This window comes from Crotalus tigris, unplaced genomic scaffold (assembly GCF_016545835.1).
Source record: "Crotalus tigris isolate CLP2741 ecotype Arizona unplaced genomic scaffold, ASM1654583v1 scf7180000018364.571795, whole genome shotgun sequence".
In the NCBI taxonomy this organism is placed as follows: domain Eukaryota; kingdom Metazoa; phylum Chordata; class Lepidosauria; order Squamata; family Viperidae; genus Crotalus; species Crotalus tigris.
Genome location: NW_024096966.1, coordinates 311,833 through 333,071, shown reverse-complemented (window position 1 = coordinate 333,071; position 21,239 = coordinate 311,833). Strand labels below are relative to the sequence as shown.

General features: G+C 36.1%; 2 protein-coding genes across 7 annotated transcripts in view; one reads left to right on the top strand and one right to left on the bottom strand.

Annotated features, from left to right (window-relative positions):
- COL4A4 (collagen type IV alpha 4 chain) overlaps nucleotides 1–940 on the bottom strand; it is a 76,761-nt gene extending 75,821 nt beyond the window's left edge. For 4 of the 6 annotated variants that reach the window (XM_039350914.1, XM_039350918.1, XM_039350913.1 and 1 more), the window contains exon 1: nucleotides 772–940. The gene's annotated coding sequence lies outside the window, so the exon portion shown is untranslated. Of the gene's footprint in view, nucleotides 1–415; nucleotides 692–771 lie in introns of those variants that run through there. The other 2 variants (XM_039350917.1, XM_039350916.1) reach the window with 1 other exon arrangement.
- Nucleotides 941–957: 17 nt separating this feature from the next.
- COL4A3 (collagen type IV alpha 3 chain) overlaps nucleotides 958–21,239 on the top strand; it is a 71,497-nt gene continuing 51,215 nt past the window's right edge. Inside the window, exons 1-7 of the mRNA XM_039350912.1 lie at nucleotides 958–1,161; nucleotides 14,028–14,084; nucleotides 16,539–16,628; nucleotides 18,511–18,555; nucleotides 19,473–19,517; nucleotides 19,950–20,012; nucleotides 20,170–20,223. Of these exons, the coding sequence (XP_039206846.1) occupies nucleotides 1,051–1,161; nucleotides 14,028–14,084; nucleotides 16,539–16,628; nucleotides 18,511–18,555; nucleotides 19,473–19,517; nucleotides 19,950–20,012; nucleotides 20,170–20,223 (465 nt within the window). The 5' untranslated portion in view covers nucleotides 958–1,050. The remainder of the gene's footprint in view (nucleotides 1,162–14,027; nucleotides 14,085–16,538; nucleotides 16,629–18,510; nucleotides 18,556–19,472; nucleotides 19,518–19,949; nucleotides 20,013–20,169; nucleotides 20,224–21,239) is intronic.

Sequence of the window (21,239 nt, the reverse complement as noted above, 5' to 3'; positions counted from 1 at the left end):
TCTCCCAGGCATAGGTAGGGTTCAGCAAGGAAGGCACATGTTTAAATGGTTAGCTAGCAGCTTTGGGCTGTGCTACCCATCCTAAGCCAGAAGGAATAAATCTCAAGATATTTCAGGTTTAATACAAACAGGTCAAAGTTTCTGAGCACCACTCTCTTTGCTCAGGATATCTGGCCACTATTTCAATTTGTATCTAGTAGAAAGAAAAAAAACAGGGGATTTTCCCCAAGTATGCCCAGCCCAGCCTTGCCCTGCCCTGCCAAGTCCGTATGGCATTGTTGCCATATCATGCAATGAGATACCAATTCATCTTAAGTTGTCCTTAGCTGCACCAGCGTTAAAGAAGTATTTCCTCTTGTATGCCAAGGACAAATATCAGGATGTGAATCGTTTGTTAGCCTTTGTCACTCATTACCTTGAAGGAAGAGCCGAACGACCACGGAGTAATTGAGAAGAGAGGCCCTAGAAGCGGGAGAGGGATTTCCCACGGAAGAGCAAATGTCATCCTGCACACTTTTCTGCCAACTCGAAGGCAGATGGATACAGCACTTCACCCTAGCAGCGGCAGGCAAAGACCCCGCCCTCCCTTCCTCAGAGCGCAGCCTTCCCGAGCAGGCAATCCAGATGCGGTGGAGCGCATCTGGATCGCATTGTATTCTGAGAGTTTGGGTGCCCACACATCGGATATTTGGCTCGGGATGCTATCTTCTCTCCCTCCCCCCCCCACAACCCCACTTTCCTTTCTCCGCCACGCTCCTCCGACAGGCGTACCTGACTTCTAGGAGACCAGCCCCTGAAGCTCCTGCCCTCGGCTCCCGCCCGGCTGCTCCTCCGTCTGTGTTTCCTCCTCTAGGGCAAAGTTCTGCCGTTTCCACGCTTGTCTGCCCTCCTCCCGCCACCCCAGGGAGAGGAGGAGCTTTCCCTGGACGGCCCGTGGATGTGCCGGGGGGTGGGTGGGTGAATGGGTGGGTGAGTGACATCCAGACAGAGGCGAAGTTGGGGACCGCAGACCTGTGACACTGAAGAGGAAGGGCAGGCGCGCCGCGAGACATGAAGAGGCTCGTGCGCCGCCAAACTTGGCACTTGGGGCTGGCCTTCTTTTGCATGCTGGCTTTGGGTGGCCGGGAGCAGGACGGCTTTCCTACAGCTGTTGCCGCGAAGGTGAGTGTAGTCAGATGCTGACGGGGCTAAGGCGGTTTTCTGCCTGTGGAGTAACCCGAGGGAGGGTAGCCCATAGCCCACCACCCAGCCCCCAGCCCCACCCCCACCGCCATCCCTGCCTGGAGACTGTTTCTTTCAGCAGGACTCCAGTGGCTTTAACTAAAAGAAATGTCAGAGTGGCTTTGCCGCCCCCCCCCCCGGGAAATGGGTTTAGTCTGCTAACGTTTCCTTGCTTATTTGGAGCGTTTCTATCCTGCTTTTCCATTAGACAACAGTGGGTACACTTCATTAGAAACTATTAACCGTGAGTTTGAAACCTGAAAGTAGGGAGAAAAGAAACAGATCGCACAGTTCCCGGCTTTGCCTGAAAAACCTTTTGTGCAAGTCTAAGAGGCAGGAAAGACTTATTTTGAGGGGATCACACTTGGGCGATTCTTTAAACTTTCTTGCTTTCTGCATTGATGACTTCCTAAAATTCTTATCCTCTCAGGTCAGTTGCCTTTTCCTTTTTTGCCTTTTGATAACATGTGACTCGCTTCATTCAGTAAGAACTGTCCTTTCTGGAGGTGTCTTGCTTCTATGCACCTGTCTTTTGCTGTCACATGAATTGGATTGTGCAGGCAAATCTGAGAAGAACCGAAGGGCAGCCTACAGTATAGTAGATAGTTTTCAAAAAGCCAAATAAGAAGCCCAAAGCATCATTTTTATTTTCTTCCTCTTGGAAAGTATTATCTATTTGCCACAAAAAATTATAGATAGAAGAATGATCCCTGATACTCTCATTTGCACAACCTTCTCTGGACACAACAGAATACAGAGTTCTAGAAGAGTTGTTCTGTGACTATCAGTGATAAAGAGATTAAAAACATCCAAAGACACATGTGAATATGTTTGGTGACTTTTTAGAATTGATGAACAAATTCTATAGGGGAAAAAAGCCTTTTAGAAAAAAATATTTAATAAAAGAAAAGATCAATTATTGTTATAGAAAGATGATGTATGATCTGTAACTTTATCTTTTCCCAGAGGTAATAAATACTTGGATGAAAATCCATACAAAGGTCATTTTTCTTGAGATCATATTATTATTATTCTCCCCCCCCTCTTTCACTCACTCTCTCTCTTTTCTATTTATCTAGATATCTCAAGGTGGCAGACAGCCTAATATTTTTTGCCTCTTATTTTTCCCAACCTTATGAGATGGATTGGGTTGAGAGACTATAGTGACTATACCAAACTCACTCAGCTAATTTTCATACCTAAGGGAAGTCTAGAACTCACACTCTCCTGGTTTCTAGGCCAGCACCTTAACCATTGTACCAAAATCACATTGCCAAGGCTTATTTTAGCTATATTTTATCAACCAAAGCACAACTAGCAAGGTTCTTGCAAGCATACTAAATTAAAATAAGACAAGATATGATGATTTAGAATAATATGTGGATCCAATATCTCAAACTGCTCTCTCTGTTCAACACAGAATATCATGTAAGTTTGGTGAAGTACAATTTTTCACAGCAAATTGTTCTGAAATCACATATCTCTAAATATTTCAATTTCAGCGATATTGTTTTGGTTTAGTAACAAGTCCACATAATTATCTGATAAACAAACCAAACCAAAAGCATTCTCATGGTGGAATATTGGTGGTCCCTAACAGTTTTGAATTTTACAACTATGATTTGCATTTTTACCAATTATCTTAGTACAGTTTCTCTTCTCTAAGCAATAACATCCTCCCAAACTGAGGGAGTTTGGCAGCTGTTGCATCCTGAACACGGATGTTTAAATATTTTAGATTATTTGCTGCCTAGTCAAACTTTTTACTCAAAATGGTTTTCAACTTTCATTTATCTAACATATACAGCCAATGTTCATGGGCACTACAGCTCCAAGGAAGCAGCAGATGTTATTTGTCATGAAATAAGGTTATTTGTCACAAAATTTATCATGACAGTATTTACAACCTTAGAATTTAGTGGTAATGCATGAAGGAAAATATGAAGAGAAAAGTATCTTCAGGGCCTTATCATAGCCTCCAACATCCTGTAGCCTGTTCCTAGGCAATACCTAACACATCTATTCAATAGTGAGCCTCCCAAATGTAGTAATTATAAGTGATATTATGGAATGGCAAAGTGTTTGTAGGATTATTCTATTTCCTGCATTAAATCATTGTCCTGCTCATCTGCAAGACATATATAATAGCAGTCTTTTCTTATTGGCAATGCCATCTTCTATGTATTAGTCTCCCCTTAAAACAGGGGTGTCAAACTGCTGGCCTGCAGGCCGGTTTCATCATACCGGAACCGCGCCCACCCCATTGCCAGCAATGGCAAAAAAGCTCCGATATGTTGTGCGATGTCACATGACATCGCAAGTTTGACATGCCTGCCTTAAAGTATCTAAGAAGCCTTACTTTTGTGGTAAAGCGTTACACACATTCATGAATTATGGACAATGCTGACCCACTAAATTAAGCCTGCATATATTTCTCTCTGTCTCTGTCTCTCTTTCTCTCTCTCTCTCTCTGTGTCAGTGTAGGCTTTGCGTTCCTGTTCTATGGAGATAATTAGAATGTGATGTACAGTAACCAACTTGCAACTAGGATGCATGCAGTGGAGAGATTATTCTTTTGTTCTCAGATATCTAAATGATATGTGACATTATGACATTGTGCAGATGGGTGTCTCTGGTTAGCTGCCTCCTCTTCTGCCCTCTTCTTTTTCCTTCTTTCTTTTAAAGTTTTCTAGTAGTGGTTCTTTCTTCTCTTTTAAGTAGTGTGAGCTTGTGTAAAGTCTTATCACACCTTATTCTTTAGAACCCTTATAATATGGGATAAAATTACACTACTCATTTTTGAAGAATAACTATATCCACCATTTATACTTTAGGGCCAGTATTGTCCATAGTTTCTTTTTAAGGGACTGATAATCCCCACAAGGGAAATCTGAGGTTCCTGGGTTTAAGATTAAATTCACCTGGCATGAAAGCTGAACAGTTACAAAAAGGTTTCTATTACTCTTCTTGCAAACAATATTCAGCTTCTGTAAATGATTCTGCATTATCTGAAAAGATAATGATTGAATATCAGACTTGTTTTCAGAACATTTGAAATTGTGCTCTTTATTATTGTTTCCCAATTATGTGCTTGTAAATTGCACAAGAGAAATCCATTACTTTCCATTCTTATAATATACTGTAGGTAAAAATAGATCTAAACATTTGAAAGTTTGAGATATTCTAGATATATATAGCTTTTCTATACATCATTTATAGTCTCTTCTATGCAGCAAAGTTGAGTTAGGCATCCCCCATTTTATGCAGTACCTGCCGCTTCCACCTTTTGTTCTTCTCCTTTTTCCCAAACACACACCTTTGATAATGCAGGGTTGGCAATAAGCCAGAGATTTTTATTTATTCTCCTCCTGTACTTTTAGCTCTTTCTCTACACTAGGATCTGAATTTGGAATAAAGTAGTAATTGGGTGTCCATGTCACACAAAATAGATGCAATTTGGTTTCACCATCATGGCTGTCACTTTGGCCCTAAGGATGCTCTGGTAGTAATACAGGCCATTATGAAATTAACTGATATGGTTAGACAAGATGCCTGCCCACTGATTATATTTTATAGTTTTATCAACTTCTACAAACGGTCTCATTTGTTAATTTTATGTTCTGTCCTTTTCTAGCATCAGTTGGTGCCTTTCCATTCTTGAAAAAAATATGAGATAATGGGCTTTTGAAATACACATTAATAACAATTAGATTGGGGAAATTAAGCAAGAGTATTAAATAGATTGTATTCTCTGTCCATTTTTCATATTCATCCACAAACCAGGAACAAAAAGAAATTGGACATTTATAAATAGATATTTTCACAGAACTTTATCTATATATTACCAAATTTCTTGTGTTTATCTATTTGCTAATTATCTGATAAAGGAAAGTATTTTTTGTAAGCCCCCAATTACTCCAAATACTATAGCATACTAATTTTTGAATACAATTTTTCAAATCCACTAACTTAAAGAATGCATTAAAAAAATCTGGATTCATTAAATTGAAATTGAAATTTCCATGAAGTTCAGACCAGTTTTATTTGCAAAACAATAGACACTACAGCATCCCCATGGTCACATGATTGTGCTTTCCAATGCTCCCTACCAGTTTCTCACAAGCAAAATTAATGGGGAAGCAATCAAAAAATCAGAAGTCAATCCTGCTCAAAACTGTTCAGTAAATGTAACATTCAATCTGGTCACATCAGACTACACTATCTTTCTCTCAAAGGATGACTCCACAGGACATAAATTGTCTAGTTGACTCTAACATTTCTGTTAATTCCATTAATTTAGAATTTCTCTCTTTTTTTGATAAAACAATTTTTGTGGCTTTGTTTCATTTCCTGATGATATTGCTAATGCTAATGTAATCAAATAAATTACATTATGTCAGTGCCATTAAATCGTGGTTTTCAAATGCTTCTAGCAAACTTGTTCAGCTTATTCCTGTCCAAAATCACTGTGGACTGTTTGTAACTTGCTATGTGTGTGTATTATTTTTCCTAAATGTTGACTCCTGGCCTCAAAGTCTTGTATCCATGCTCCCAACTAAGACCATTCCTAGGCCAATTGCTTGAATTTACCTGGCCACAAGGCTTTGGGAACAGAGAGAAAAGTTTTCACTCTTGTCCACTTTAAGGATTATAATAGAAATTCTTCTTAATGAACAACTATACATGTTTTATAAGATTTATAAGCTTTCATATTAGCAAGTTGTATGAACCAACTTTTTATAGCTTGGAAATCATTCTCTATCATTTTGTAGATTTATATGTGTTTTAGGTATTTTTCTGCTGTGTCAAAGCAAAGCAGAATATGTCTTAAGACAACATGTAATATCACAAAACAACATCAAAATACAAAATCAATATTCTAATCCACAAATATGTTTTATAAATGTATTAATAGCACTAGTTATAAGTGCGCCCTCTCATTCCTGCATCACAGATGGTCTTTGAAATAGCCAAATTTTCTGAAGTTTTCTAAATGTCAGAAATGAGGACATGATCTTATAACCGCTATAGGGAAGCTGTTGTAGAAAATGATCACCTCTGGGTATCCTCCTGTCAGACGTCAAGAGAAGGCAGGTAGTTCTTGGGTGAACAGATTCTACTTGGAGTAAGCAGTTTTTCAGATAATCAAGCTCCAAGACATATGGGACTTTAAAGGTGGTGATCAGCCCTTGAAATCTGTTAATTCTTGTATTCAACACTACAAATTTTCACACTATGGTTCAGGTGACCCTTTAATTGGAAACGTTTATATCTTAATCCAATGATCTGCAGAACTGATTCTTTAAATATATTGCTATTATTCATTGTATTGTCTGAAGGCTCTTTTGTTCCATCTTGTGGGCTATTGAGTCTTTTTTTTTTTATTAAAGAGTTTTATAAATTTTACAAAAAATAAGAAACAATACAAAAACAAAAAACAACATATACAAATAAAAAACAAACATTACCCAACAAAAACCCCCCTTTTCCCACCCCTACCCAAACCCCCCCTTCCCCCCCCAGGACCTCCCAGAGCAGAATATAGGCTTAATTAAAGAAAAAGTTAAAAAAAATTATAAAAAAAGAATATAAAATAGAAAATATATATATATATAAAGTTAAAAATTATGAAAAAACTATATAATATTTTTTATATCAAATTTAAATTGTATGAATTTTATCCATTTATCCCAAACAGCAAGAAATTTCTCTTGCATTTGTCCCTTTAAGAAAGCCGAAATCTTTGCCATTTCCGCCAAATGAGACACTTTAAGAAACCATTCCTGCAATGTAGGCAAAAATTCCTTCTTCCAATATTGTCCTACTAACAGCCTCGCAGCTGTTTAACATCAAGTTTAACATCAATATAACCTCCTTTGTGTCACAATCAGTAACTATACCTAACAAAAATAATTGCGGAGTAAATTTTACCCTCCTTTTAAAAATTCTCTGGATATTCCACCATATCTTAATCCAGAATGCTTTTATCTCTCTGCACGACCACCAAATATGATAATAAGTAGCATCCATACAACCACATCTCCAACATTTAGGTTGTAAGTCAGGGTACATAAAAGACATTTTTTGTGGATCAAGGTGCCATCTATAAAACATTTTATAAAAATTCTCCCTTAAGTTCTGTGCTTGTGTAAATTTGACATTTCTCACCCAAATAATTTCCCAGGTGTCCAATGGAACTGGCTCACCAAAATTCTGCGCCCATCTAATCATACAATCTTTAATTAGTTCCGTTTCTGAATCCAATTCAACTAAAACCCCATAGATCCTCTTAATGTGGGTTTGTCTTTGATCCTTCACTTGCTTAATAAGATTTTCATCTTCTCTGTGAAAACCCACCTTACAGTCCATCTTCCATCTATCTAATAATTGCCTATATTGGAACCAAGAATAAATAATATTTTCTTGTGCTAACTCTTCCCGTAATTTTAACTGCCAGTTTTGTCCATCCCATTTAAGTAACTGTCTATAGGACACCATATCCATTTTAACCCCTCTTTTTATTCCTTCTATTGCATGCCAAGGTACGGCCCATAATGGTACTTTAAAATCACTTTTGTAATATTTTCTCCAAACCCTAAGTAAAGAAATTCTTAAGATATGAGATTTAAAAGCCCAATCCATTTTTTATTAAATATTAAATAGGCATGCCACCCAAAAAGTAAATTCCATCCCTCTAAGTGAAGTATATCAGAATTTGTCAAATTTACCCAGTCACTAACTAATGTTAAAACCATCGCATCATAATATAATTTCAAATTCGGCACCTTGAGTCCTCCCCTCTCACGGAAATCTTGCATAATTTTAAATTTAACCCTTGGCTTTTTCCCTGCCCAAATAAATTTATTAAGGCCTTTCTGCCACTCAGTTAAATTAATCTCATTCTTCAAAATCGGTATCATTTGGAACAAAAAGAGAAACTTGGGTAGAATATTCATTTTTATCACTGCAATTCTTCCCATGAGGGATAATTGCAACTTTTCCCAATTCTTCAAGTCTCTCTGTACCCTAACCTTGTGGGCTATTGAGTCTTGAAGCACTGTGGAACCTGCGGTTAAAATACCATTATGTACTGATTTCAGTGGAATGTAATATCATGCAAATGTTTAAGAAAAAAACTGGAGTTATCCATGGCAAAATCTTCTTTGAAAGTACATTTCTTTGAAGCAGTTGGATTGGTTTCTGGATTGAAGCCTTATTTGGATATCATTTTACTGACTATAGAAGACAACATTGTTTAAGACTATATCTATGCTTCAAAAAATTTAGAAGCCCACTAAATGCTTACAAAGAGATACACAGGATTCAAAGTCTTTACTGACCATGTAGCCAATAACTAGATTTTGCAGTCCAGATAATATTGTGATGCTAAATAGAAAGAAGGCTAATGTAACTAATAAAAAAAACTAAATGAATTGATGTATGCAACAACTGGTTTTGAAGCAGTGTCTTACTTAAAATATTTCAAAATTACTGCTCCATTCATATGCAGATGTACACAGATTTAACTGATGACTAAATGTATGTCCCAAGTTATCTATGTTTTCAGCAAAATATACTATCAAAGCAGAAAGCCACATAATTCCTGCTTCTATTATCCCTTCCTCCACCATCCAGGTTTTTTTTAATGAATTAGAAGATCATGATTATATCTTACTGAATCTTTTTATTCATGAGGATACAGAAAGTATTAAGACAGTTTCTTGAAACAGAGAATCTACATTATTCAAATAGTCCAAGATACCCTGCTGATTAAGAAAAAAACCTGGGAACTGCAGGTTTTTGGCAGGTATGTAGTTCAAAGTGATCTGATTACAGAATATTTGTAAAACTGGTTCATGAAGTACCTTCGAAACAAGGAGATGAGAAAAAAAATCAAACCACATGTAAAATGGAAAGTTGAACTGTGAAAAATTCAGTGGCCTCTTCTCATTTTTGCTAGATTGTATTTACTGAAGATTCTAATAAGCCATAAATCCTGAGCCCAAAGCAAAAATGGACCATTTGTGGAAATGTTTAACTCATACAAAGCACAATGGTGACTCTAATTTGCCAATCCCTATTTCAAAATCCCTTAAAATAATATTTTTAAAAGCTAAAGTGATAAAATAAACTTCTCAATATAGTTCAGACAAAACAATTAATTCAGCTAGAAGAATTAATCAGTGGAACAACCTGCTTCCAGAACCTGTGAATGCTCCAACACTGGAAATTTTAAAGAAGAGACTGGACAGCCATTTGTCTGAAATGATATAGCATTTCCTGCCTGAGCAGGGGGTTGGACTAGATGACCTCCAAAGTCCCTTCCAACTTTTTATTATTATTATTATATTATTATTATTATTATTATTATTATTATTGTTGTTGTTGTTGTTGTTGTTGTTGTTCTTGTTACCATATACTGTATATACATAAATCTAAATAAGCAAATATAAAAATAAAGAAAAAAACCTGTTCTATTTTTCCTACAGTTGAAAGCCTAATACTTTAATAAAAAGTATCTAAAAGTATATTCATTATCTGCCACTTGAATATTCTTAATATCACTGGATTTTTTTTCTGAAATGTGCCAAAGATTTCAACCTCAATTAAATATAAAATATGGCAAGTCCTTGAGAAGTTCCACAGTGGATCTTAATTACAGGGGAAATAATCCCATCAGTGAACACCCTGTTTCCAAATTCACAAGACTAAACTACAATATGCCATAGATGAAAAGTGTCTATGTGTGCATGATTGAACATCTTGGATGAATATAAAATACTGATACATCTACAATTCAAAATGATCCTTGTGATTACACTAACATTTTTTGCGCTTTATGTGGTAGAGAGTTCTTTATTTTTTATTCTTCTTGTTGTTTTCCATCACCTATCTATAGAATTAAAACAAAATAGGTTTGTGTCCATAATTTTGACTTTATATCACCCCTTCTGTTGCACAAAAATCCACTGATGTATCTACCTAAAATCTGGCACAAATTCCTTTCACCCATGGAGTCCATTTTCATGCCAAATTTAACTCCTTCTGTCTCAAAGCGAAACATTATGACATTTTTATAACATTAGAAATTAGAGGGTGGTAGATAATCCCTGCACTAAATCTATTAAACATTGGAAATTAGAGGGTGGTAGATAATACCTGCACTAGTCTATTAAATTTTGTATGCATCTCTTAATATTTATCTAGTTTTCCTGTAAACCTAATTTTATTCTTATAAAAAGCAAAAAAAAAAAAGTTATACACACTTTAAAGAACAAAGAGCCAGTATGGTAGTGTTTAAGGCACCAACCTAGAAACTGGGTGACTGAGTTCTAGTCCTATCTTAGGCAAGAAACTAGCTGAATGATCTTAGCCAGTTATTGTCTCTTAGTCTCAGAAGCAATTAATGGCAAACTACTTCTGAAAAATCTTGCCAAGAAAACTGCAGGGACCAGTCCAGGCAGTTTGCCAGGTATAAAAAAAATGAACTTGATGGCAGACATACTTTAAAGACTTGGAAGTCCTGCAGGTTTGACATACTTTCTTCATGTGTTTTAACCTTTCAGCCAATTTTGTTGTGTTGTAATAAAAAGACAAGAAATGCATGTTTTTCCCCATTATAGATAATATGAGGGGAAATTGTCCTCATTTGTAATCCTGCTCTTGCTAAAAGTGCTACCTTTTACAACTTAGCCAGATTGAAGGTATGCTCAGAACCAAGACTCTGGCTGCAAAATCAATTGACTACCCCTGCATAGCTGTAGTTTCTGCTGGAACACAAACATTCTCTGAACTGCAGAAGACAAACTTACTTTTGTAATAAGTAAATACTTATGAGATGTTTAGCTCATATCCTGCTCCCTAGGAATCTCAAGGTAATGTTATTAGGACTTTTATATTAGTAGCCTCAGAATTGTCTTTGTATGCACCACCAGGAGTTGATGGTTCAAGGCAGCCTTTGAAACCTTCAAGGAACATTTAAATTTAAACATTTCCAGTAGGACTACAAAGAAGGCTTTGTGAAGCACCACTTTCAAATGCTTTGCATAGTCCTATATAAATTCAGATTGATACATGCCTATAGTAAAATGCTGAAAAAGAACATTTGAGCTTAAAGAGTATCAGTGCTAAAGAAACTTATGGAACATTTCTATTCTTATTAGACGGGATGAAGGAAAAAGAACCATCTCAGGCTCTATGCCTTTGCTCTGATTACTCTGCTCAATACAAAGCAATTGGAATGATTCTAGCTACTGATTTGCAATTACCACTTTTGAGCCATGTCTAGATCTTTTTAGAAATGCATCAATTTTATAATTTTTAATTTGTGAAAATAAGTTTAATTAGTCAGCCTGCCTGCAAATCACTTGTATAGACATGCCTAGCTGAGAAGATTGTTTTGTCTGCCAATTGGGTTAAGTGACACCTTATCTTGAGTGGCTTTCAAGGCAAAGTTTATCAAAAGAAATATGAAAAGTGCTTTAGAAAATATGTGTTTCTCACAGAAACAAATTCTTTAGACTCACAGGGATGGGCAAGTTGTCCCGTCTAGGAGGTGCAAAATTTCAGATCCCAGATGTCCCAGCAGCATAACCAATGGAGAATGATGCTGGGAGTTATAATACAGTAAAATCTGGAAGGCCATAAGATACCTATCCCTCCTTTAACAGCCAAGGACCATTGAAAAAGTTCATTACAACTGAAATGTATAATGGATATAATTTTAATTATTACCTTTTTCTCAGCATTCTGCCTCCAAGGAAATCAGGGTCAGCATGCCCAACACACCTGCCCTTCATCTTCCAAGCTCTAAATATTAGATTAAGCCAAGAACAAATTTATTTTGCCAAAGAATGAAAGGCATTTAAATTTGAATGTGAATTTTGTTTTACTGATTCAATTATCTGATTTATATTTTCCTTGCATTTTATTTTAGTTAGCAACCTTGAACGATATTAGGCAAAAACATTGTAAAAATTTATCAAAATAAATCAATTTATTTATTTATTTATTTTCAATAATTAAATAAGCAGATTGAGTGAGCCTACACAAGATGCTTTTTGAGGAACTCATCACTGATATAGTAGGAAACTATGTCATGTGCAATTGCAATTTCTCTCTAAGCATGTCCAAACTATCTTCAGAAAGGCAGGAAAGCAGACCTGTCTGTCTGTGTCTGACTAGGTGGCTAACTGTTGCTAGCAATCTTTGCTGTTGCCTGTTAAAATGAAAAGTGGGAGGGAAAAGAAAGAGTACCGAAGATGAGAACTGGACAACTGATTACATTTTGCAGGTTTATAGACATGTCTTCTAGCTAGCCCAATAATGTGAAGCTTCAAATGACTATGTTTCTAATACTATAGTCATTTTGTTTGCATAAATTATTTCTGTATTGTCAATATTGCTAAGGTGTCAGCCTTCTCTAGATTGTTGCCCTTTTGATGTGTTGGAGCATGCTGGCTAAACCTAGTTTAATATAACTGGAAAGCACCAAGCTGAAGAATTCTGTTGCATTCTGCTTGTCTCAGTGGATAGCAGCTGCCTGACTTGATCTGAAAGCTAAGCAAGGGCAAGCCTGGCTGGGAGATTTCCAGGGAATACCAGGACTTTAGACTTCATTAGACAATAATAATAAAAAAATAGAAAAAAATGCAGTTGGTAAACCAATTACCTGCTGCTGCTAAGAAAACTGTGTAAATGAGGGGTGTCAAACAGCTGGCCTGTGGGCCGGATGCATCATGCCAAAACCGCACCCACTCCATTGCCAGCAATGGAAAAAAAGTTGCGATATGTCATGACACGTCACATGACATTGCAAGTTTGACACCCCTGGTGTAGATGTTTCCATGAAAGCAACAGCTCATCTTTACCTGTTTTCTTCCTTTTCTGCTTAACAAAAACTCTCCTGGGTTAGCAGAACAAAGTAAAGATGAAGCCTATGATCATGACTAAGCAAGATCAACAAGCAAACAAAAGGTTGGCCATCAAATGTTCTAACAACCTGTTGTTGGAGGCGTTAAACTCTAAGCCAGGGGTAGTCAACCTTGGCTCTTTTATGACTCGTGGACTTCAATTCCTAGAATTCCCGAGCCAGTCCATGAGTCATAAAAGAGCCAAGGTTGACTACCCCTGCTCTAAGCCAACTTAGACTTAAACTCAAGGCTCAACTGCAGACCATCGGAGAGGGACTGATCTGGGCTGCAACATCTTAATGGTAGTTAGGTGCCAGCAAAGAGTTAAAGTTTTATGTGTGTCCTTGCTGCTATGCAGGGTTGTTCTAAATTTGTAACTCTGATATGATGCAATTTTTAATTTTTTATTTCTTTAATAGAAAAAAGAGAAAAAGTGGAGAAAATAGACATAAAAAAAATGAAACAAGAAAAACTTTTATAGCTATGTTCCCTTATTCATTTTTCACTTTTGTCAGCCAGCAAGAAACAAAGGCATGATGGCACTTTGATTTTTGTTGAAACTTTCTCTCCTAAATCTCAACTGGTTAGTTGTCTTCACCAATCTAGCACCCCCACTTTCACAAATCTTTAAAGAACATAATTAATGTTTACCTGTAAATTAACTTTACCTGTACCCATTTTTCCTTTCTGTGCTATGGTAAGTCATTTTTATGATTACGAATGGTGTGCAAATCCAGACACATATTAAAGAAGGGCTGTGCAAAACATGGTTTAGTGATATATGAAGCCATCCTGTAAGAAAGATAACAAACTGTATGACATGAGGAAAAAGTGGTTTAGTTCGTAAATATTTAATGAGAATGTGAATGGCAACTATTGTATTTTCTTTTTCAGAATTGTATCTGCAAAAGCAAACACCAGTGCTTTTGTGATGGAATAAAAGGCAGTAAGGTAAGAGCTATATGTATAAAGAACTGGATATCTTACACATAAATAGCAGTGTCCTTTTCCTGGGAAATTAGAAAAATTAATTATTGGCCAAAAGATTGAAGGAAACTTCAACTGGCTGTATAAGAAGTATTAATTAAATATAACAATATTACAGCTAAATTGTACTTTAAGCTATACAATTAAATCCAAGTACTTTTAAAGCAGTATTTAACATTTGCAGAATCAGCAACGTGCACAATAATATATAGCCTTATGGTGAAGTACCTTTCTGGTTATGAAAGGACAGACCCAACAGGAAAAGGCTATCTTCAACAGCAAAAGCTTACGGTTCAATCTGCAAAGAATAAGAAGAATATACGATAGTTGTCTTACAGTACACCACATGGCATTAGTTTCTTGGTCTTGCCCATCTTATGGGGCTGACACCATCTTTGAAGAAAGGATTTGACTGGAATTTTTCCAATCTTCTGGGATATTATTATTGTAACAATGAAAATTTTTGCCTCTAGCAAGAAAATGCATTACAAAAAAATAAAGTATATTAGTTAGCAAGCACACTAAGTAATTGGTTGCTTGAACTCTCTTTGAATCAATCACCAAAGGTGTTCCTAACAGGAAAAAAAGGTTTTGCAGTAGAGTTTAAAGCATGATAATGGGGTTAATCCTCAAAAATTTAAAATTAGATTTAAATAAATATAGTTTCTCAAATAACTATATTTTTATGACCCTTTATTGCAGAATGTTTTTTTGTCTGCTGTGGACAATAACACTCCCCTAGTGGTGGATTCTGGGATAGCATAATATACACAAATAAATGCAGAAAATAATAACGTTATAATAATGTTGAGCAACCACATTAATTTAGCAAAATACCTTAGCAATTCTAAAGTCACATTGTGGGAACAATATGCAACATTACTATGTTGCTGAGACAGCTTCAGTATACTGCAGACATTCAACCAAAGAATGAGTGCATATAGCTCCCCAAAGTGGGCATTTCAAAATGATGGAAATCTAATTTGCAATATTGACTTATGGGCATATCAAGGAAGCAGAGCAAGATAACTGAACTGGCATTCTGTTGGCAATTAAATAGGCAAACATTTCAGAAAGATGAAGCAAAATTAGCTAAGCATGCAAGCATGATTCAAAGAAAGGCCCTTAGTCAATTAGAAAACATTAAATATGTAAAATTGAGAGGGGGGAAAAGGGATTGAAAGTACCCCTACTTTACAAGGATGCAAAACACAAAACAAAGTCCAATCAAACCCCCCCAAAACAAAATTAGGCTACAAAGGGAAAAAAGATCCTCCCCCCTCCAAGTCCTTTGATGCTGCCTCATAAAGGTAATGCAGGGAGGGAGAGACTAGGAATAATAATGAAAGAATTCTGGGAGTATAGATTCCCAGTGGGGTCATCCCAGTTGCCCAGTTAAAGCAACCAGGCACTATATAAAGTAGCAGTGATATAGAAAGATATTGGAGGCGGATAATCTCTAGAGTTACAATGGCAAATGCTTCATTTCATGCAGTGCAGGAGAAGACAATGATCAGTCCGTAACTGGAGGACTGAAGGGCCACATTGGGGACAGGGTATTCTGGAGAATTTCTGTCTATGTGGTATTTGAGTTGAGACTCATTTGCTGGCACATAATAGTTTAAATCAATCGATACCTTCCACAGCCAAGTCCAGCCATGATACTTAGGGAGGGAGGGAGTGCTATGTTTTTTCGAGGCCCCAGGTAGAGAGAGCAATAAGGAGCATGAAAGCATGCACATCATGGTACAGTGACTTTTTTGTTTTATATCAGAACCATCTCTTCACCATCCAGTTCCCTTGGTCCCACCAGAAATTCTCAATGGATGCTGTTATTTTCTTCACTGTGTGGTTAGACTTTTCTTTCACTGGAAAATGTATTAAGATCCATTAAGAACCCCTATAAGGTCTCACAACTCAGTCTACTGAACAATAGAGGTGTTACCTTTCTGATTATGGTCAGATGTTATCTTGACTCTTTGGAATATTGTAGATCTTTCTTGGTTGAATTCTGCTTGGTGCTCTAGTCCTGAATTTATTTTTAATAGGCTTCTTCTTAGAAGGTGGACTGAATGGCTTACATGATTTTTATCTACTTAGTCATGAAAGTTAATGAAACTCTTCTTATTCCAATATGTCCACATTCCCATATGTCCATTTTCAGTACTGCATCTTTCTTTGACGTGGGTTTTCACATATATGTGAAATATTCATGTATTTATGTGACGGATTATGCATAGAAGAATGCTTCCAGTTTATTTGATGATATAGACATCTTCTGCCTGGATGTATTTTTATTATCTACATGAGTATATATTTAATAAAGAAAACTAATTTCCAGAAATTTACACAATGAATAGCACTATTCTGAATTTCTAGAATAACTAAAAATAAATATTAAATAAATTATGTTTACAGGGAGAAAAGGGCTTTCCTGGTTACCCTGGTCTACCTGGTCAGATGGGCTTCCATGGCCCAGAGGGTCCTCCCGGACCACAAGGACCTAAGGTATTTATAATCTACTATGATTGCATATCAGTGAGTCAATGACTGATGATTTAGATAATGCTGAAAAGTAAATGTTTCTGTACTCATAGCTCATAACTCATAGCACAGGAAGGAGTCAATCAGGGGACCCCTATTTGGGCACAAGAGGACAAAATCCTCTCCCCCACCACCTTGAATGCCTTATTTAGTCTGGCCCAGGTGCAAACTGATAATCTGAGAAGATTCCTGTGTTATAAGCTTGACCAATAAAATAGCTGATAGAAGAGAATATTTGTAGCTTACGTTTGAACTGTGGGCTACCACTGATGATGTTTTCTAGCTTGGTAATGAAACATCTGCAAGAAAGCCAGCAAGTTCAGAGAACACCAAGAACCCCATAATAAAATAGCCAATTGAACTCTTCACTTGTGGATCTGATTGTTTGTTCCTAACATTGTTAATATCAGAGGAGCTTAAATGTACAAAAAACTTTCTATTCTGCTAGGGCTTAGGATTTCCATTTCCATTTATATATGAGCTTGACAATGGACCTGAAGTCTAACATTTCATTTCCAGGCTGGATACAGCAAAGAGAGTGTATAAGTAAAGATAATGCCCATCTTGAATTGTTCTATCCACTCTGTAAAGTGTATCTTCTTAGCATTTAAAATACATCACACTTCTATGTATGTTTTCTCAAATGTGGTATGAACTCTTAAATACTCTGTAAATAAATGAATTTTGACTCTATGGCTAGACTGAACAAATAATGAAAAAATAGGTATGTTTTAGCCACATTATTTAATCCAAATCTGTCAACAGTGTTTAGCAAAAATAAGTAGCAACCTTATTTAACTGTAATCCAGAAATTAGACTAATTCTATAGAAGACAAGCATTCTAACATCTTACTGATTACAATATTAGATGTTTGAATAACATTAACAAAACTTGCTTAATTTTTACTGCTTTCTTTCATTTGATGCATTAGTCCATAGACAAATTACCATCCCAACTACTGGATCACTCATTTTTCATGTCTTTAATCTTATATCCTTGATGTGACTCTTTACTGTTTTCCCTTCCCAGAAAATATGTATATTTGGAGTAAAGGAATGTATGTGTGCATTGGGGGGGGGTATTTATCTCCCATCCACAAACACTTCTAGAAGAGAATATTTGGAGCTCAGAGTTGAACTGTGGAATCCTTGCTGCCCTCTGATCTTGGTTGATTTTTGAGGGTGTTTTATTACCCAACTAGAATAACATCTGCAAGGAATTTTGCATGCATTGGTCCTAGTAGTTGAGCATTTGCTCAATTAATAAATGAATATATTAAAGAAAGCAGATCTGGTATCAGCTAAAAGTTGCTGCATAGTTGTAAAACACAGGAGGTGCTACTTCTGACTGTGAACATTTCATTTTATTACAGAACATTTTTGCATTGCTACTGCTTTACATTGCCAATTGTTTGCATTTGTGGTAGGCCAAATAATAGCCAGACATATTAATAGTCTGGCAGGCACAATTCTTGATACCTGTTTGATTTTTCTGATTTCTTAAATCCAAAAAATAAATGAATGTCTCCAACTTTCACATAAGTCCTATAAGTAATCTTAAATAGTTAAAATGATGGATCTAATGTTCTCTACCTGCTCAGAAAAAAACATAAAGTTGAGATGATAGATAGCATCTTAAGGGATTTAGAGAAAAGATGTGGGTTTTTAATATTTAAATGTTAAATGACTTTGTTCATTCTGATTGATAATTTTGGTCTTACAATCCTTAGCTGACAAATGAGATTTAGAATGGGACATTTAAAAAAGCAGATAAATAGCATATTTGACCTTTCTGCATAAAGATAATATTTTAATCTAATTAATTCTACTTTCCTTTGCTTTCTAGGGTTTTTCAGGAGCACTAGGTCCTGCTGGAACTAAAGGTTCAAGGGTTGGTATTTTATTATACTATATTAAAAATAATAATCAGAATTTGAAAATTATTGGCACAATATCTAAAGTTGGTCACATTCCATCCTTTCGAATGGTACTTGCAATTAAATTGTAGCAAACTAAATCCTAAATGCAATCAAATGCTTCCAAAAAAAGTAATGATGGAGTTACAGATGGCTCTGCAAAAGCAAAGCCAATAACTATGGCAAAGAATAAAGAGCTGGTGAATAGATCGTCTTTTCGAAATCTCCCTGGATAAGAAGGTGGGAGTTCATCCATAGGCACGCCAAACAGTGGCTCCTTATCAGGTGACTGCAAGACAGTTGGGGGGTTTGAGCACTGGGAGATGGTACCCATTTTAAAAGATGCCTTAGTTGGCATCTTTTAAAGGACTCTAAGAAATTTTAATAATAATCAGAATGAATGAACTATCTGTTTAATATATGGGAAATCCTCAACATATGACCACAATTGAGCCCAAAATTTATGTTGCTAAGTGAGACATTTTATGTGAAATTTCCATTTTACCATTTTTCTTGCCACAGTTCTTAATGAATCACTGTATCTTTTAAGTTAGTAACCCGGTTGCTAAGTGAATCTGGCTTCCTCATTAGGTTTGCTTGTCAGAAGGTCACAAAAGGTAATCACATGATCTCAAGTCACTGCAGCTGTCACAAATGAGTCAGATGTCAAGCATCTAATTTTGATGTGACCAGGGGGATGCTGTAATGGTTGTAAGTGTGAAAAACAGTCATACGTCACTTTTTTCAATGTCATTGTAACTTCAAATGGTCACTAAATGAACTGCTGTAAGTCGAGGACTCCCTGTACTTTAAAATCACATCCAATAATTCAGTTTTAAATTCATTCTTAATGCAATTTAATTTTTCTCCTCTTTCATTCTTTTATCCTTAGGGTAAGCCAGGAGTTCCTGGTTACTCTGGTCCTCCAGGTCTTCCAGTAAGTACAATAATATTTACTAAACCAATTTGGAAATTTATATTTATTTAAGTATCTATCTATCTATCTATCTATCTATCTATCTATCTATCTATCTATCTATCTATCTATCTATCTATCTATCTATCTATCTAGTCCAGGGGTAGGCAACCTTGGCTGTTTTATGACTTGTGGACTTCAACTCCCAGAATTCCTGAGCAGCATGGCTGGCTCAGAAATTCTGGGAATTGAAGTCCACGAGTCATAAAATAGCCAGGGTTGCCTACCCCTGATCTAGTCTATCTTAATGATTTTATTGACATGAATGTTTCAATGCTCAGATATAACACATCCAACTTTCATAAACCAATTGCTGGCCAGAGTCAAAAGTATATTCTGAGTTCAATGAAGTGGTAATATTGTTTATCTTGACAATCTTGTAAATACTTTCAGGGTGAACCTGGAAATGCTGGCCCTCCTGGACCTCCAGGTATACCAGGATGCAATGGAACAAAGGTATGAATGGCATTATATTAAGATGCCAGTTGTAAAATAAGCAAAATATTAGCTGTGATGTATTTGGAGTAGGATGTGCACATGGAGTAACAGAACATGCCATCTAGAGACTTTTGAGAATTCTTTTCTTGCCAGCTTCTCTTTCTCTTTCATCCAGGGTGAGCAAGGTTTTCCAGGACTCTTAGGACAGGGAGGACCTCCAGGATTACCAGTAAGTTTTGGTCAAATATGCCATTTAAGAAATTCATTGGGGTTTTTTTTAAAAAAATCTTTATTTTCTTACTGTATTTGTTAATCATCTAATCCTCTCATACTGAATATTGTACAACAGTGCAATACATTACCAAGAATACATAAATAATAAAATAATAATCCAAGATACAGCAAAAATAGCCAGATATAAATTGCTGTGCACCAATGAACTGGAGCAAAAACTCATTGAAAAATAAAGGCTTTCAGAAACTCTCTGAATATAAGAATGGAAGAGACTTCCTGAACCTCTAGAGTGACATAATATGGGAACAGCCACAGAAAAAGCTTGCACCTCATCCAAGTTCCCCAAATCTCACAAGACAGGAAAATCTAAGTAGATCTTAAAATACCCAAATCAGATGGGTGTGGAGTTAATTGTGGCAAAGCAGAGTCTCATGCAATTTAAAATCATATGGAGCAGACATTACTCACTTAAGGGGGAAGAAAGCCAGTATCAAGAGATAGGAAATGATATTTGCAGTTTGACCTATGGCCTTCTTTAATGAACAAGCTCATACAGCACATCAGTATTGCCAAATATGGCCAGATTGGATTTTTAAGTAGGAACTTGACTGCCATTTCTCTATAAGGTCAACAAAAAAATCTGTTTTATTCTGATATACATAGGCATTATCGCTACATTACATATCATTTTAAAAAAAAAACCAAAACAAAACTAGTTTTGTTATATAGGTGAATTTCTAAATTTAAAAAAGTTTATTTTTTCAGTTGTTCGTATTATTGTTTATTCTAGTCTGTTTTACTTTATTTTTAATTTTTAAGATAGAATAACATCAAGGTATCATTATCCAAGAAACATTTTTGTTTGTTCAGAGCTCTCCTATCAACATAATGTATTTTTTGAAGGGATACTCATGGGAAATCAATAGGCTGACAGTTTCTGAAGGCACAAAAATGGGCAAAAGTTCTTCCCTAGAATCTTAGCTCTTATGCAGTATTTATATCAGTATTGCT